Source organism: Vigna umbellata, chromosome 9 (assembly GCF_029865625.1).
Source record: "Vigna umbellata cultivar VRB3 chromosome 9, Vumbellata_1.0, whole genome shotgun sequence".
NCBI lineage: Eukaryota > Viridiplantae > Streptophyta > Magnoliopsida > Fabales > Fabaceae > Vigna > Vigna umbellata.
The window spans coordinates 35801295-35819093 of record NC_142173.1 but is presented as its reverse complement, the minus strand read 5'-3'; the positions used below and the strand labels follow the sequence as shown (position 1 = coordinate 35819093).

At 31.7% G+C, this 17799-nt stretch overlaps 3 protein-coding genes across 3 annotated transcripts; 1 reads left to right on the top strand and 2 right to left on the bottom strand.

Moving 5' to 3' along the window:
- Positions 1 to 1028: 1028 nt before the first annotated feature.
- Positions 1029 to 2952, bottom strand: LOC124835985 (auxin efflux carrier component 2-like). Its single transcript, XM_088099410.1, has 3 exons — positions 1974 to 2952; positions 1742 to 1857; positions 1029 to 1569 (listed from the first exon to the last, which is right to left on the bottom strand). Exons 1-3 carry the CDS (start codon positions 2038 to 2040, stop codon positions 1450 to 1452), a joined length of 303 nt encoding a protein of 100 aa, XP_087955536.1. The 5' UTR covers positions 2041 to 2952; the 3' UTR covers positions 1029 to 1449.
- A 1803-nt stretch (positions 2953 to 4755) lies between these two features.
- Positions 4756 to 7811, top strand: LOC124835983 (CBL-interacting serine/threonine-protein kinase 10-like). Its single transcript, XM_047311034.2, is given in 3 exon segments — positions 4756 to 5234; positions 5724 to 7153; positions 7156 to 7811. Coding segments are annotated over 2 exon segments (1338 nt in total). The 5' UTR covers positions 4756 to 5234; positions 5724 to 6132; the 3' UTR covers positions 7473 to 7811.
- A 706-nt stretch (positions 7812 to 8517) lies between these two features.
- On the bottom strand, positions 8518 to 9138 carry LOC124835984 (uncharacterized). The gene is made up of 2 exons (XM_047311036.2): positions 8892 to 9138; positions 8518 to 8798 (listed from the first exon to the last, which is right to left on the bottom strand). The coding sequence occupies exons 1-2, from the start codon at positions 9042 to 9044 to the stop codon at positions 8694 to 8696; spliced, it is 258 nt and encodes an 85-aa protein (XP_047166992.1). The 5' UTR covers positions 9045 to 9138; the 3' UTR covers positions 8518 to 8693.
- Positions 9139 to 17799: the final 8661 nt, after the last annotated feature.

Here is a 17799-nt window from a genome sequence, read left to right as displayed (position 1 = left end):
GACTAAAAAGCATCAAAGTTTCGAGTAGGGACTAAAACCAAAAGCGTGTGATACTTAAGGACGAAAAACATATTTAACCCATATGTAAATGATGTTTTTAGAAAAACATTTATGCATAGTTTTTAATTATGAGATTAATATTAAAATAATTTTAAGAAATTATATTAATAAAATTGAAAACATAATTTAAAAGAATGCTATAAAAAAAAGAGTTATAAACAATCTAAACAATTCATGTTCACTCTTGATCTTTTGAAGTCAAACTTAAATATTTAAGTATACTTAATTAAACAAGTCATATTTGAGCATTATTTTTTTTTAAATTAAGTTCAGAGTTTAATGTTTTGTTCACCTAAGGTGATTTGTGGGAGATGATTTTGAGGAGAGTAATTGAATGGATTTGATGGTAATTTTTTTGTTGTTTTTTTGAGTGAATTTGTGAATAATTAAGAGAGGATTTGGAAGTAAAGTTTGTGAGAACTAGTGTAGGACTTGATTGATGTGATAAATTTAAAAAATTAGTTTAATTGGTAGAAATTAAAGATTACCAAAATGCCCGTAGATATTAAAGTAATATAAAATCTTATTTATTAATGTTATATTTAATTGTAAAAATGTATATAAAAAGACCAAAATTATAAATAATTATTATAATTAATTTTTAAAAATTAAAAAAATTATAATGTAGTAAAATGAATTTATTTTTAAATGTAGTATTTGTTAATGTTATATTTATTTGTAAAAATATTTATAAGAGTAAAAATTAAAAATAATTATTAAAATTAATTTGTTTATGAGAGACTGTGCTTTATGGCAATGTGTTTTGCCACATTGTCACAATGTTTATGATCTTATTACTGTTATCTTTTGTTTTCTGTTTTTACTTAATTACAACAAAACTGCAATTTCATTTTCAATTTATGTCCAATTTTGAAAGATTTGTAGAGGAAACAATTTTATTTCGGTGTCTTCTGTAAAAATATTTGAAATCAGGGAACATAATTAAAAGAAGGTGATAGTTCTGTAATTAAAAAGTCAAAAGAGTAAACAAGATCAGGAAATAAAAATGGAAGCAAAGAAGACCAAGTGGTTTTTCTCCTACAAATTCCTACATGATACGCTGCTAAAATGTTTGGTTTGAGTTTGTTTTGAAGTTCTGTTGTTCTTCATGACACATTGCTTAGATTTTTCCATTAACAAATAGAGAGAATTCAGAGTGGGCAAGAAATTTGGAAGAAATCAAACCCAAACTTTCATACCAATCATAAATAATATATATATATATATATAGCATTCTACTATATACTATATATAATTTTTCTTTCCCTCTCTAACATCTAAAATCAAATATCTTCTACGTTTCTTCATCCAGCCGCTTGAGCGTGGTGTCCTTGGCTTCACGTAGTACGTACAGTTACAGCATCATATCCTTCTGCCTGGCAAGATAGATTAGAGTCCAAGAAGCACGTAGTAGAGTATGGTTATGGGCAATGCAATCAGCATTCCAAATATAACCCTGCACAATTTATATATATATTGTTTATGATTCCTTTGTGTTGACAGCATTTTCTATGGCTATTAGGTTCTTGACAGGTCCAACTGTTATTGCTGCAACCTCCATAGGCATTGGACTCTGTGGAGTTCTTTTGCATGTTGCAATTGTCCAGTTATGAAACCTTCTTTAATCAACTATCTATTACACTCAAAGTATATAATTCTTAGTTGTTTATGATATGGCCTATATATTGCAGGCTGCCCTTCCCCAAGGTATGGTTCCTTTGTGTTTGCACGTAGTAGAAAATGCTGCAACAGATTTTCCACCGGCAATGATCTTGGGTTGTAATGCCATGAACAGACCTGATTACAATTAAGATTCCCATATATAATTTACCCTTTTTTTTCAAACAATCGAATATATGATATAGTGCGGATAGAAACGAGAAATAAAATAATAAAGGGTTCATCACAGGTACCTAGACTGGACATGGCCATTTGCAGTTCATGGAACCCATTTGCGGCCAACCGTACGCCGGAAAACATTGCAAAACGTTGCCCTTCACCCTCGACAGAACAGTCCTCCTCCACGTTATGCCACCTCCACCTAATGCCACCTCCATCCCCATCAACCTCACCATACTATTGTTCGGCCAAGACCACCAGATATCCTCCACCGCACAAACCTTCGTCCTCTTCTCCATGCCAGACATCTCCGTGCTTTCCGTCGTCGTTTTCTCCACCTGCGTCTATGTCTACGTCGAATCGTGATCGTAACAACACACCTCCATTCTCTGAGGCCTTCTCCTCAACCCCAACCCACCGTTGCTTTCATGGCAGATGTACACTTTCACACCGACGCCACGAAGATCATAACCGCATCACCCCATGGGCGGCCGTAAACACACTTATGCTAACCCAGTTTTGGCGACAGAGCAAGTATTCTAGGTATGGGGAACCGATTACTCGAACTGGTTATTAGAACCAGAACACAGAGGTGTCGTCCGCAGAACCGGATATGAAGCACGCTGCAGAACCGGATATGAAGCACGCAGACTCGAGACGCAAAATTATATGGAACCGGATATAAAAAGCATGTAACCGAATACACCTCTTTCGCAAATTCTTCCAAAGGCTGGAACCGGATACGCTTGACAGTGGAACCGAATACATGAAGATCTCTTCTGCTTCAAGCTTTCGTCTTCTTCATCCACTTGCCTCCTCATCATCAACCGCCTTCTTACTTGTCCTTCGTCTTCTTCATCTGATTGCCTTCATCATCAACCGCCTTCTTCCTCGTCCAAACACCCATGTCTTCGTCTTCACCAGTTGCAGACGTCTTCAACCTGCAAAAACCACATAAATGTGTGCGAGAAACATTACCTCAGATGAACATCTTCACAGCTGCTACATCTCAACTGAAAGCTTCAGCACACACACAAGTCTCAGTCGCGCAAAGCTCCGCAAAGTAAACACACTCTCACAGTTAATACACACACCAAAGTTATCTACCAACACCGTCTTATTAATGGTGTTCATGGTCAGGCTTCTTTTTCAAATTCAAACACGAATCTCTCATTTGCATTGAGTGGTTGTGTCAACCAGAGAATCTCGCTAGGGCCACTAGACTGCGCTGCAAAAGCATGGCGAGAGACAGTGCAAACTCCTCACATGGGCAGCGACAATAATATCTCTCGTGATAGCACAGTGTTATTGCTTCGTTGATTGGAATCAAGTATCAAAATTTAAGAATCGAATACGTTTCAAGGTTTATTTATATTATGCATGCCTTTAAAATGGTTGTGAAATTATAGAAATAGCACAAGGGCATATAAAACTTTTCGATATAAATCATTGCAAATCTTGGAAAAATTGCGAGATGCAAAAAATAGTAAAATCCTCGCAAATCCCTGCTTTTCATTCTTTGCAAATCAACGAACCGAACAACGTTTATCACGAAAATCTATCCTTGCTAATTCTCCTATACAATAAATAAGCGCAAGCGAACAACGTAAGAATTTTATTACTTTGTCTTAGTATCTAATGTGTTTGTTTTTCATAATATTTTATTATTTTAGAATATTCACAAAAAGAAATAATATAGTTTTTTAATTTTCTGAAAATGAATTTATACTGATTATGAAAAAAGTTAAAAATATTATTATAACAATAAAATAAAAGTTTAATGACTCGTATAATCCTCACTTTTGATAATAATATATTGAGTTGGTCTCGTTTTTTAAAATTTCAATTACATCCTAATTTTTTTAAAAATGTCTCAATTATATTTTTTGAAAAAAAAAATACTAAAATTTTAAGAAAAAGATACTAAAGGCGTTAATAACATGTTACGTGTTAATTTGTGATGATTTTTAAAAAAAATTGTTTGTAAATTTTTTATTGCTATGTATCAAGTTCATATGACATGTTGTACTTTCACTTTTACACGTTGACATGATATTGTTTGTTTTGATTTTAATTTAACTCTTATATTCCATCTCCAAATTGAGACAAAGTTTACTAAATGTTATACTAGTATTTTTATTAAAAATAATTTTCTAACCTATTGTATTATTATATATTATTAATTAATTTTTTGTTAATTAATGTTTTTTATAAGATTAAAACTAGTTAAATATAAATATTTAAAGAAAACAAGTATTTAAAATTAATATATTATTAATCCATGTTTTTTCAAAAAAAATTAATATTATTTATATAAATAATAAATTTGGTTCTCTTTTAATTGACACTAAATTTATTATTTTTATAAATGTTATACTAATATTTATATCAAAGCTTAGTAATTAAAGTCATGATTAACAAATCATGGATTAATAACATACAATAATATAATAATAAGTAAAAAGTCATTTTTAATAAAAATATTAGTATAATATTTGTAAAAGTAATAAATTTTGTCTATTTTAAGAAAAAGAATTGAAACTAGATTGAATCAAAGAAAAATATTTAAAAATTAAATTGAAATCAAGATAATGATACTTAATATAAAATACGGACAATGTCATGTATTACACCAAAAACTTGATATGACAATATAAACATTTACAAAAAAATTTAAAAAATTACATGTAACATGTCATAAACGTCATTAATAATTTTTTTAAAAAATAAATCTAATCAACACACTTTTACTAAAATTAAGACATAATTAAAACTTTTTTAAAAGTAGTCATAATTTGATACTCTACCACTATAGTAGGTATTGTATAAATAATTAAGCCTATAATAAAAGTGCCATTAATTCTAAGAAGAAAGAAAAGAAATATATCGATAATAAAAATGTACACCTTGAAAAGAAAGCCATAGGCTGAATTTGGTAACTTTTATGATGGTGTGTATCGGTTATTCGATCGAAATCAATCACCTACCTAAGCAACACGAGATCATCATGAGTGCCAACGTGTCAGTCACCATCCACCTGGCACAACATCATCAATTTTGCTTAGGTACACTACCATGACGTGGAAACTTCCAAATTCATTCCTTTTCCTCATGCATTAATGTCCGTACACGTGTTCGGCTACATTTCTCTGGTGATGGCACACCATGACATGAACAATTCCAAAACATTACAGAAATATCCATACTATATATGAATGTTGTATGCAAACAAGTAACAGCTCTAGTACTTACTAGTTAATTTATTTTTCTATACAACCACCGTACTATATCTCTACCATGTTTGGTGCTACAACTGTTCAATCTCAATTCTGAAGGTTTGAGGTTATTTTCATTTATTTATTATGGAGTTTTTGGTTTTATTTTATGCTTTGGATTGTGCTATTACACCAACATGTTTCTTACTATCTCACTATTATTTCAGCAACAAATTTCTCTTGCTAAAGATCAATGAATTACGTGTTTACTGTGAGGCTGAAAACATACATCATTTTCTAAGATCTTATAACTATACTACTGTCACTTTGTATTTATATGCGTTCAATGTGAAATCATTTTACATTGAACTGTAATATCTGCAACTGCCTTTCGTAATCAAATTTTTTACTTTTATGTTGGTTACAATCAGATAAGCTACTGTGACAGTCACTCTGTATGTATATATTTGAATTCAACTTATACCAAAGTATACTATCTGTCATGAACTATCAGAGCTATGATTAATTTTTTTTTTTGTTATTTATATATTATTTATACATATAAAACATTAGTTATTGAATCGAGTTTGATTCTTCTATGATTTTCAGACTGACTACATCGACAGGAAAATCATCTTCAATTTTCAGTATAGTTCTGAAGTTTGCTCAGCTATCTATGGCGCACATATATGTATATATTCTTCAACAGTGCATGACATAGCCAGAGAAAGAGATGCAGGAAAATGAGCTCTGTCTCTGAGATCCATAAGGTTATGTTCTTGCTATCACTGCCCAGCTTAATTGGTAACAGTGGAGAAAACATTGCTGGCTCAATCTTTCAGTATCCATTGATGCATAATCGGAAAACATGTTATTTTGATGTGCCTGTTGTGTTAGTACATCACCTGCGTGAAGACGGTTGAGTAGCTTATTTGCTATCATATAATCTCTATACTGAGTACATGATATAGATATTTTAATTGGCTGAAGGAGTGAAATTTTATTTTGCCCAACTCCAATGTCTTCTAGGGAGAACAAATCAAACATCTTGATGCAAAAATATGAACTAGGAAGGTTACTAGGTAAAGGAACGTTTGGAAAGGTTTACTATGGCCGTAGTACAATAACTAACCAAGGTGTGGCCATTAAAGTGATTGACAAGAATAAGGTTATAAAAGCTGGGCAGGTTGATCACGTTAAAAGGGAAATATCTATTATGAGACTGGTGAAGCACCCAAATGTTATTGAGCTTTTTGAGGTCATGGCCACAAAGAGTAAGATTTACTTTGTTATGGAATATGCTAAAGGTGGGGAACTGTTTAAGAAGGTGGCCAAAGGAAAGCTCAAAGAAGATGTTGCACACAAATATTTTATTCAGCTAGTGAATGCAGTGGATTTTTGTCACAGTAGAGGTGTATGCCATAGAGATATAAAGCCAGAGAACATTCTGTTGGATGAAAATGATAATCTGAAGATCTCAGATTTCGGGTTAAGTGCCCTGGCTGAATCCAAACACCAAGATGGCTTGTTGCACACAGCTTGTGGAACACCTGCCTATGTTGCTCCTGAGGTCATCAAAAGGAAAGGTTATGATGGTGCAAAAGCTGATATTTGGTCATGTGGGGTAGTTTTGTTTGTCTTACTAGCAGGTTACATCCCTTTCCAAGATCCTAATTTGATGGTGATGTATAGGAAGATAAGCAAGGCAGAGTTTACATGTCCTAGATGGCTCCCAAGAGGAGTTCGGAGGCTATTGAGCAAGATGTTGGATCCAAATCCAAACACTAGGATTTCCATTGATGAGATTAAGCAATGTTCTTGGTTTAGGAAGTGGCCAAATGGTATACAGACAACACAAGAAGGGGAAAACAGGAGTGTCTCTCCTTCAATTACACATCATTCTGAACAATATGGTGATGGAAGTAATGGCTTAGCAGCAGAAGCAAGGCAAGAGTCAGTTGTGCCAGTAAGTATAAATGCCTTTGATATAATCTCCCTCTCACCTGGGTTTAATCTTTGTGGATTCTTTGAAGACAGCTTTCAAAAAGGGAAGCAAGATTTACTTCAAGACAACCAGCATCTCTCATCATCTTCAGGCTGCAAGAAATTGCAAATCGGCTGAAGATGAAAATAAAGAAAAGGGCTGCCGGTTTGTTGAAATTGGAGAGCCTTCATGAAGGTAGGAAGGGGATCTTATCCATTGATGCAGAAATCTTTGAGGTTACTCCACTTCTGCACTTGGTGGAGGTGAAGAAATCAAATGGAGATACGCTGGAATATGAGAAAATACTGAAAGAAGCCATAAGGCCTGCTCTTAAAGATATTGTTTGGGTATGGCAAGGTGACCAACAACAGTAATCACAACAGTTGGAGCAACTGCAGCAACAACAATCTCAGTCCCAAAAACATAATTTCTTAGTTTCCAGTGCCTCAAACCTTTGTGCATTAGGAATATGAAATGCCATTGTAAATGATGCTGTGCCTGTATATTTTCTTGTTCTTTACAATGCCATGACCTTATTGTAATACATAGAGTCTCAAATTTGACAGATGTTGAGTTTGAATATTTATGCAAGTTTACTGGTTAAACCGGTTGTAGTGGTAGTGGCTCAAAATGTTTTAAGGATGTGGGTGAATAAAGAGTGTGATACATACTGTCCTAAGAGAAATCAATAAATTGTGGAGTTTCTTTATCAATTCCTCTTATACAAAGACCTGCATCCGATACAGGCAAAGGCAATTTTTTCACTAATTATACATAATCAACCTCAACACATTAACCCAAAAACATACCTTGTCACTCTTCTATGTCTAGAACTGATTTTCACAAACAATTAATTTAAAAAAAATGTTGGGATAAAATCATCTTTATCACAGATTATAAATTACCATTTTTTTTTTAAAAAGTCTTAGGTTTTATATTGTCTACAACCAGGAATCTGAATTATACTCTTCCAAAACCAAATCAAATAAAGACAATATACTCCTCACAGCAAAAGTATCCTGGTAGCATTTTAAATCAGTTCCAAATTATTGAAGAAAAAGGTTCAAAAGCCTATACTTGCCTTGTATGAAGAATTTTAAGACTAAGATATTTTCTTTGGAGCAGGTGAAGCGTGTTGCATTATCAATTGGTGGTGGGTTATCCTTGTAGAACCCCGCTAGTCTCGTAAAGATTGATCACTTTAGTCTTCTACTCTTTGAAATTCTCATTTCAGTCTCTAATTTCTTGAAAATAAAACATAAGAAAAGAAGAGCAGTTTCTAAGGGAGGAGAACCGTACTTAATTCACAACATTTTCGTGAACTGAGATATTTTCATTCCAAAAACTCAAACTAATCTGCAAAATACTCTTTTATTGAAATAGTTGTTCTGCTAAATTCATAGTGAGCAAGACACACAGTGAGTAAGAAACATGGTTATTTGTCAATCAATTACACCATATTGGTATTCCATTTAGAACAAGCAATTACTTATAAGTCTAAACCACGTGTTAAAGAGTGGACAGTAAGTAGTGCTATTGCAGCTAAGTTATGCTTATTATCACCATTAAAAGCAAATATATACCATAGGAACCGTTCATTCAGGATTTGGGGAAGAGGAAGAGACTAAGTGCCTCCAAAGATAGCGACCGCTAGCCATGTCAAGGAAGGTCCAGAATCCAGATTGCAATACATCACGAACCTGTAGACTCACCAATACAGTATATGAAAAGACAACATTTTTGTAAAATCTAAAGCATAAACAGAAATAAGTGAAAAATGGTCCTCTTTGTACCTTGGAAGTTGCATTCTTTAAGGTTAGGGTGTGTTCATTGTTTGCATCCAACTCAGTGTTAGTGATGTGAGGTTGAGATCTGAAATTTCTGAGAACCAAGAAACCGGCAAGAGTTGCCGACAAGAATACAAGAATGAACCTGAGAGGACACATGGTTTCTTCGGATTTACAAACTTTTGTGTGTATATCAGAAGAATAAGGGTATGACTCTGTTGTGGTGCACCCTGACTTAAGAAGACACTAAATAAGTTAAAATTGAGAAAAGACTCGAAGTCGAAACATAAATAAAAGACGTGGTTGGTGGGCTGGTCTCCATCAACTTTTGTCCTATTATCAAATTCTTTACATTGACATAACTTGATGCTACTTCTTTCTTCCTTAAATTAAACACTTTCTTTCTTCCTTAAATTAAACACTTTCTTCTTCCTTAAATTAAACACAGGGATGGCTACCATGAAGAAAAAGCATGGTAGGCTGTTTTATCTCATCCTATTTATTTATAAGGTTTAATTTTATTTTTTTTCTACTTTAACTTTTTTTAAAAGTTTTAATTTGGTTCACATATGATAAAATTTATCTTAATCTAATCCCTTCCGTCCATTAAATATATAGAAACAAAGTTAATTGGTTTAGTGACGTGGCAAAAGAATATTATATCACAAAATAAATTAATTTTTTTTAATAATTTAAAATAAAAACAAATACAAAAACAAATATTGGTACAAAAAGGTCAAAATTATAACAAAGTTGAACAACAATTAAAATGGGTTCATTTACTATTTATAGTGATTTTTATTTTTTTTATGTAATATTGAAATTCATCAAACCAATCTTATATTACTGGAAAAGATTTGAACTCAACCTTTTCCATCTTTGCTTCCGGTCTTCAAACTTAATCAACCATATATTTCTACTATCCTAATAATACGTACATTCAGATAATTTTTTATTTAATTTAAGTGTGGTTAGTGCATGTTAACACTTCGATAAGTGTACTGAATGATATCAAATAATAATAATTGGTAAGACCAAGTATCGTTTTTCTAGAACTCACAACCTAAACATTCATGTGGCTTCTTGATTAATTACGACTTGTAACCAAAATCATAGTGTTTATAATGCAAAAAATAAATATGAGTGCAAGTGTTGATCAATTGACTTGAAGAACGCAAATGTGATTGATATAAAATATGGAATGATTATATTGTTGGAGTTTCCGACTTATCCTATCCACTCTCATGTATTTATGAATTCATCTTCTTCATTAATGTTAATGTCACTTTCTAATTTACCTTAAACCCGATGTCTTGTTGAAGAAAGTCTACTCTTAATTACTAGTTTACAATGTCTTGTATCTCCAACAATTAATTATGCATTACATTCGCACAGAAGCTTAAAGGCAACCAACCCTCCTATCCCTATGTCTAGGTAATATTGCTTTTGGAAGAATTTTTCTAGTTCTAGATTTTTTCATATGTGTCCATATTGACAAAATCAATAATCATGCAATTGAATGAGTTAAACAAAGCATGCATAGAGCGTAGAGGAAAAACCCTAACAATTAATGAAGTAAAGCATTTATAATATAAATCAATTCAATACATGAGAGTTTCAAAGGATTACATCATTTTCCCAACAACAAAGGAGGTTTAGTTCACCATAGACATGGTGAAACTAGATGAAAATATGAAAAAGAATGAAAGATAAAATCCTTAAAGTTGAAGATCGGAGCTTTCGCATCCAAAATCTGCCTCCAAGGGGTGAAAAGAGTGTTTTTGCGCCTCCTTCTGTCCAAAGATATGAACCATAAGTCCTCCAAAACCTTAAATAGAGTGCAGAAAAAGTCCAAGCCCACGAGACTGGCACTCAGCGCCCCACTTATGGCGTTCAACGGTAGCTCAAATGACGCTCAGCGGTGGCGCCCAAGCGTGAAACAATGCTTTCAAAACCAAATTGGCGCTCAACGGTGGTGCCTAGACGTGAAACATGGTTGAACTTCTAGAATGGCGCTCAATGGTGGCGCCCAAGCGTGAAATAGTGGTTGCACTTCCAGACTGGCGCTCAGTGCCCCCAAATGACGCTCAACGCTATCTGTGATTCTTCTATGTACCACTTTTCCAGCCTTTCATAACTTCAGCTCCTTGCTACTTCAACTTCTTCATCCAATTCATCTTAATTCCTATCAAAACAAGGAAAAACAAGCATAAAACCAATAATACCACCTTCAACTCTCTTATTCTCACAACTTAAGCAAAAACATGATTTCAAGCTAGTTTCTAAGTCATAAAGGGTGTTTTTAATATCAAAATTAAGTATAAAAGAATGGTTTTTCAACTGTTATCAGTGCACCATGTAGCGTTTGTTTTCTTATCATTTTAAACTTTCTCCAAATGCATCCTTCCTTGTTTTAATGTTTTGTTAAGCACTAATTGATTTATCATGATGATAAATTTACACATTATTATTTTCTTCTCTAAAAGGCTTAATACCAATTTTGGTCTCTAATTTTGTTAGTTGTGTTCAAAGTGATCATCTTATTTTTGAATTGTTCAAAGTGGTTCCATGTTTTGTAAAAATGGTTCAAGTTAATCCTTTTTACTGATGGTGTTAAAAACACTAATGGTATAATGTCCACCTTAGCCAATAGTGAATGACATGTCCAGTTATTCATTACGTGGCAAGCTTAGGTCAATTGACGTGTAAATGTCAAGTTTACTCATGTGGAAATGTTAAAAATTAAAGTTATTAAGTAAAAGGAAAGGGTAAAGATTGGTAATTGAAGAAGGTTACCTTGAATTGAGCAAAGTCGTTGTCTCGAGATAGGTATGACTTCTTCCCAAGGTTGTTCTTCTTGTTCCAATACATAGGGCAAATGAATTTCTCATTCCTTACATGGTGGTGGTTGGATGGGAGGTGAGATAATCTCTATTTGCAACTGTGGTGATATTGTTGTAACAAAAAAGGCTAGAAGTGCAAAGAATGCTAGCAGAAAATTTTGGGAATATCGTCATTACAAGGTTTTATGAACACCTTTTTCACTTTATTTGTATTGGATTTATGTGTTGATACATTCCATTTTCACTAAGCCTCTCTAAAATTAGTTGAATGTGTAGGGAGGGACAACACACAGACATAGATCTCCACACTGGTAAGATATTGTCCACTTTGGAGCCAAGCCCTCACGGATTTGCTTTTGGTACCACTCCAAAAGGCCTCTTACCAATGGAGGTATCTTATGTGTATATAAACTCATGTTCATCTCTTATTTTATCTGATGTGGGACTTTGTTTGTATCCAACATCCTCCCCTCAAACAAAGGACTATGATTCTCCACCTCTACCTCCCATGTAGCGGAAGTCTTTTCTTGTCCTCGAGTACACCATGGTCAACACTCTCTTTCAAGAGACATGGTCACAACACTGAGCATCTCTTGCTCTCCACCTCTCATGATACATCCGGCCACCTGCCAAGCTTCACTTTCACTTTATCATGGAGGGACGTACTCTACTGAGCCCGGTCACCAGATCCGAACCATGGGCTCTGATACCATTTGTAGGGAGGGTCAACACACACATACATACACATAGATCCCCACATTGATAAGATATTGTCCGCTTTGGGTCAAAGCCTCACGGATTTGCTTTTGGTACCACTCCAAAAGGCCTCTTTCCAATGGAGGTATCTTATGTGTATATAAACTCATGTTCATCTTTTTTTATCTGATGTGGGACTTTGTTTGTATCCAACAAAATGCTTATATAATTTTTCCTTCAACATGGAATTTAGCATTTTAATTTTTAACAATTAAAAGTTTAACTTGTTTCCCATAGTCATTCCCTTCTCACCAATCAAACTTTTAAAATTCAAAACACCTAAACTAATAGCCTTTGATACCAATCCTCTATAGAACCCAATCAAGTTCCACCCAATTTTAACAAATTTCAACCAAAATTAGCCAACATCCCATGCCTAGTATCTACCATTAATAATCACTTTCAACCTTCAAAGATTCATAAAAAAAAATTAAGAACCAAACTAAACATAACTTAATTGAATCAACCACCTTCCTCCATCTTTTACAATCTTACAATCTTGATCGAAGTAATTTCATTCTATAAATACTTCGATAAATCAATGAAAGATGTAAGGTTTCTTTATCTTAATCTTTCTTGTCTTTTGAAGCTTGACTGGAGAGATTCAATTCTTCAAGAACTTAATGAGGTTCATGTTGCATATACTTAAATTATGTAGTACACCAAGATACGACATCGCATAGCTTGGATAACTAGCTTATTGGAAAAAGAGAATTGCACATGCAGTTTTATACTGGTTTGAATTAAAAAAAATAACTCTACATCCAGTTGTTAATCTTTTTAAAGAGGGATTAACTAATCACTAATAAATAACCAATACTTACAATAACAAAGAAAGATTAAGGTTAGAAAGCACCTATCTTGAAAACACAAGAGATGAACAATATCTCCTTTGACACACAAAGGATGAACAACACCTCCTTTGACATACAAAGAACGAACAACACCTCATTTGACACATAAAGGATGAGCAACACCTCCTTTGACACAAAAGATGAACAACACCTTCTTTGACATATAAAAGATGAACAACACCTCCTTTGACACACAACTGATGTACAACTTTCTTAACAACAATAACAACACTCAATCATAAAACACACTTAGTGAAAATTATCGCCCTACCTACACTAGGTTTTTCAAAGCCCCTTTTCATAAACACAAAGAGTTTCTCTTAGGCACACAACTCTAAAACTCTTAGTGAAAAGTTGTCTTGAAAGTGTTTATATGCAAAGTATTTATAGGCCCAAGTTTGAAAGTAGGTCAGAAGCTAAAAAGGTTTTTGTAGCTACCATCGATTATCCTAAGCGATAATTGATTATTCCAATGCCTTTTGCCAATACTAAATTTAACTCGGATAATCGATTATTCTAGTGAATTTTTAAAATAATGTTTTTTCTCATAGTCCTCCAACCTATTATACATCTTTCCATCCTAAATCTAATATATGACTTAATACAAAAAGTTTTTGAATAGCATGTTCTTCTAATCTTCAATAGCTAGCTTCATTATCAAAACATCCTTTGAGTTCAAATCTTCTTTTGTTGCTAACATAATTGAGTTGTTAGATGATGGATCGTTTGTAGGAGTGTATTCTGATTTGTTAGACTCATTTGGGAGTGAACATGATTGGTAGACGCGTCTCTCTTGAACTAATTCATTCTTTAAGTCTTCAACACTTCTCCATACATTATCATCATCAAAATTCTTTATTGAATATCTTCTTCTTTGGCCAATAATTATCATTCCTATCAATGTAAATACATAATCAATAATAGATATTTATATATTAAGATCACTTGCGAAATTTAAATTGATGTAGTCCCTAAAAACAAATGTTGGTCCTTTACAACATAGATAAACACCAGAGTTTCCTTTAATGTGTTTAAATATCCACTTAACAACATTTCAATGCTCTCACTTCGATTTGTGATGAATTTACTAATTGATATCAATTTTATGCAATGCTTAGTCTTATATAAATCATGATATATATAAAGTTTCACATCATTAACACATATGATACTCGAGACATATTCATCCTCTTGGCTTCATTGTTATGATACATACTTAAAGATAACTTGTAAAGGACAAAAAAGATAGATAATTTTACTTACAATTTTGCAAGTCGAACCATGTAATACTTTCAACAAGTAATTATGTTTAAAAAGTCAAGCATTCCTATCTCTTTTGTCTTAGTTATTTTTTTTCTTAGAATTCTTATTTATTGTTCCCAAGTCTTTTGTATCAAACGTTCTAACTAATTGTAGTTTCAATTCTTGGATTTGATATTTCTTGTAATTTACTGGCGTGTCATCTACAAGTAATGAAATAATGTAATCGTTCTTGTCAAATCTATTGCAATAGCTAAAACTAATAATAAACGAGTCAATGTGAATAAAATCAATTAATTAAAGAATTAGAGATTTATAATAAAGATCTAATTAATAACATATAAAATAATAAATTACTTGGTACATATTCTATTAAAACTTGTCACATGTTATATATATGACTTAATTCAAAAGTTCTAAATTTTGGTAGAAAATTTTTTCATGCACCTTCATACATTTTTTCTTGCAACTCTGTATGTCAAGTAAAAATATATTTTGTTTGCCCTTATCTTCTTTCTTTATTTTCTTTTTCCTCCACCAACAAACTTCTCTTCCCTTTTAATCTTCCTCCACCTCCATCGGTGCCTTTAACTCCAACTCCATTGGTGTCCTTTCTTTTTCCTCCACTTCCATCGAAGTCCCTTCATCGACCTCCACCAACATCCCTTCTTCTTCATCTGCATTGATATCCTCTCTTCTTTCACTTCTATTGGCACCTCCACTCATCACCTTCTTCTTCCTTCACTAGCCTTTTCACCTTACTCTTCACATTTTTCTTCTGCAAAAAGACATTTTAAACTGTGCAATTTAAAATACAAAAAAAAAATATATTTTAGATTTTACAAGTCAAAATGCATATTTTATTTTTCATTCTGAAATGTATAATCCAAAATATATTTTTTTTCTGTATTTCAGAAAACATAATCTAAAATGCAAAAATTATATTCCAAATTGTATATTCTGATATATAATTTTTGTATTTCGAAACGTAAAATTTGAAATATATTTTTTTCATTCCAGATTTTATGTTATGAAAAGTCTCCTGATTGTATATGCTAGAACTCAATACGAAAAGATGATATAATTGGAATTTTTTAAGTATATGGAGAAGTAAGAAGAAACTATGAAGCTGCAGAAAGAAATTATGGAGGTGAAGGAAGGAGCTGTACTTTGGGTGTCTAAATGGGCTTAATTTAAGGGAAATCATGAACTGTATTTGCTAGCCATTTTATATAGTTCTTTTATGACTACACCATACCCACTCCCACATCTTTCATAATTTATTTTAGGTTCTGGTCCACATATTTTGTTTATTTATTATTTTTTATATATATTTCCTCCCGAGACATTTTTTTTTTAAGTTTTTCTCTCTCATTTATTACATTATTTTTAATACTTTTTAATATTAGTTATTTTATCAAAATGCTTGTAATTATTTTAGTTTATAAATAATCGATATTTAGAGTTGTTTATTTTATCTCTCCTATGAGAATTAGAGTTGGAGAATATTAAAAAGTTTTAATTTTAAAAATAAAATTTTACTAATAAAAATTTTACTAATAATATTTTTTATATATTAACTATTTAGATGAAAAGTAATTAAGTAAAAAAATATTCTTCCTCCTTCGGAGTTATATGCATTTGAAATTTATCATAAGAAATAAATACATATAGGAGATTTAAAAACACCTTTATTCAAGATCATAATTATATTACTAATAGTTTGATATTGCATAATTAATGTAATCAATTAATCAACTTACTTAATATTTATTGAAATGTAAACTTTTTTATGAAAATAATTAATTATATATGTTATTATTCCATTGATGTATAATGTATTAAACTAAATGTACTTTTTAAAATACGCAAGTTTGTTTATTTTTAAATATCACGTTTTATAATTAAAATAACGAAGTTTACTCCTGCTTTAAGAAAAAAATTATAAAATTATATTTAATCTTTGGCTATTAAAAATAAAATAATTTCAATTGAAAATTATAAATACAAATGTATTATTATTATTACATAAAAAATGTTAAAAATTTCAATAAATAAAAGAATAAACATCAAACATAATAAATTGATAACTACTGAATTTATTAAGTATGTTATATTTGATAAGTTTAATAATTAACACTAAATAATATACTTACGTATATATTCATAAAAAACAAAAGTGAACTTGTAACACCAAATGTTACATTAATTTTATGTGACAAATATTATTAGTATGAAATAGTTAATTATTGTTAAATATAATTAAAATGCATTAAATTTTATTAGATTTAACAATTGTGTTAAAGGTTTGTAAAGTGAGTTGTATGTTACATGCGCATTCATTCAGTTCCTACTAAAAGAAACAACTACTATAAATTTATATTTCATTCAATAACTATAATATATTAAAGTTTTTTTCCGCAAATTATAAAGATATATAAATATTACAATCACAAAAGTAAAAAACAAATTATGTATATAGAGTACTTATGAATAAAATCAGACACTAATACAAAAAACAGCTTACAAACGTCGAATATTTTGGGTCTTTCACGTCGAATTCGAAAACGACGTCATATCGGGAGACGTTAAATTTAACATCGAATTTTATCAATAAACGACTTTAAATTTTTTTTTATTTTTTTAAATTAATTGTCTCTACGAGATCTGAAAAGCAGAAAAACAACAAATTTCAGTTTTTGGTATTTTGTAAAGCATGAACTATGAACGTGTAATATAGTATCAACAACAAACAACAATTACAAACAAACAAGTTCAATCAAACAACAACAACAAACAAATTCACCCAAACAATAACAAGAAACAAGTTCAACAAAAAATAACAAGAAACAAGTTCAACAAATAAGTTCTTCAAAACGAAAAAGAAAACTAACCTTGGTTCATCGGAATAAAGTGTTGCCACACGTGAGAGAGAAAGCAGAATGCGTCTTTGAAGGACAACAACATGAAAATAATCGGTCAAAACAAACAAAAATCATACAAATGAAAGAAATATTACATGTGATGGTCGTCAAACTTCGCTCGAGAAAAGTGAATGAATTTTCAATCTTCCGCTCAAATTTTTATTGAATTCACTAATTTTGACGCCTAATGCTGGGGCATTCAACGTTTTATATCCTTTTACGTCGAATTACAATTCTAAACGACGTTTAATAATTGTATTTATTTACAATATTGAGT